This window comes from Penaeus monodon, chromosome 22 (assembly GCF_015228065.2).
Source record: "Penaeus monodon isolate SGIC_2016 chromosome 22, NSTDA_Pmon_1, whole genome shotgun sequence".
NCBI lineage: Eukaryota > Metazoa > Arthropoda > Malacostraca > Decapoda > Penaeidae > Penaeus > Penaeus monodon.
The window spans coordinates 26,681,580-26,682,015 of NC_051407.1; the positions used below are offsets into that span (position 1 = coordinate 26,681,580).

At 50.7% G+C, this 436-nt stretch overlaps 1 protein-coding gene across 1 annotated transcript in view; it reads left to right on the forward strand.

Annotated features, from left to right (window-relative positions):
- Positions 1-436, forward strand: part of LOC119587052 (3-oxoacyl-[acyl-carrier-protein] reductase FabG-like) — a gene marked incomplete at its 5' end in the record, with an annotated part of 2,495 nt that overhangs the window by 1,345 nt on the left and 714 nt on the right. Inside the window, 1 exon segment of the mRNA XM_037935800.1 lies at positions 182-262. Within this exon segment, the coding sequence (XP_037791728.1) occupies positions 182-262 (81 nt within the window).

Below are 436 nucleotides of genomic sequence, written 5' to 3' on the forward strand. Positions count from 1 at the left end.
GTATAATATCCGTGATTATAAGATATCAAAACTCGTATATAGAACGTTCAAAGCATTATTCCCGGTACTGTGGCTTCCTCTCGCTTACACCCGTTTCCTTGTTTCCTCATTTACTCACTCTTGCAACACCACCCATCGCCGCGACTGCCGATCCTCCGCCGCCCACTCGCGTCTCCTGAAGGTGCGAGTCAACTACATCTGTCCGGGGGCGGTGGCGTGGCCCGAGGTGGAACAGGATCATCACGACGACGCCTTCAGGAAGGTACGGCGAGAGCGGGTAGGGCGCGGCCTGCGTCTTCACCCGTGTTGAGGAATAGCTTCGTTATATTGTTTAGCGACATGTTCAGTATTCAGGATCGAGGTGGTTGTTTGTGATTTGTTTTCAACTACAGTCGCTTTGCTACATTGGTAAATGTTATTTGTCGGTCCATACTCC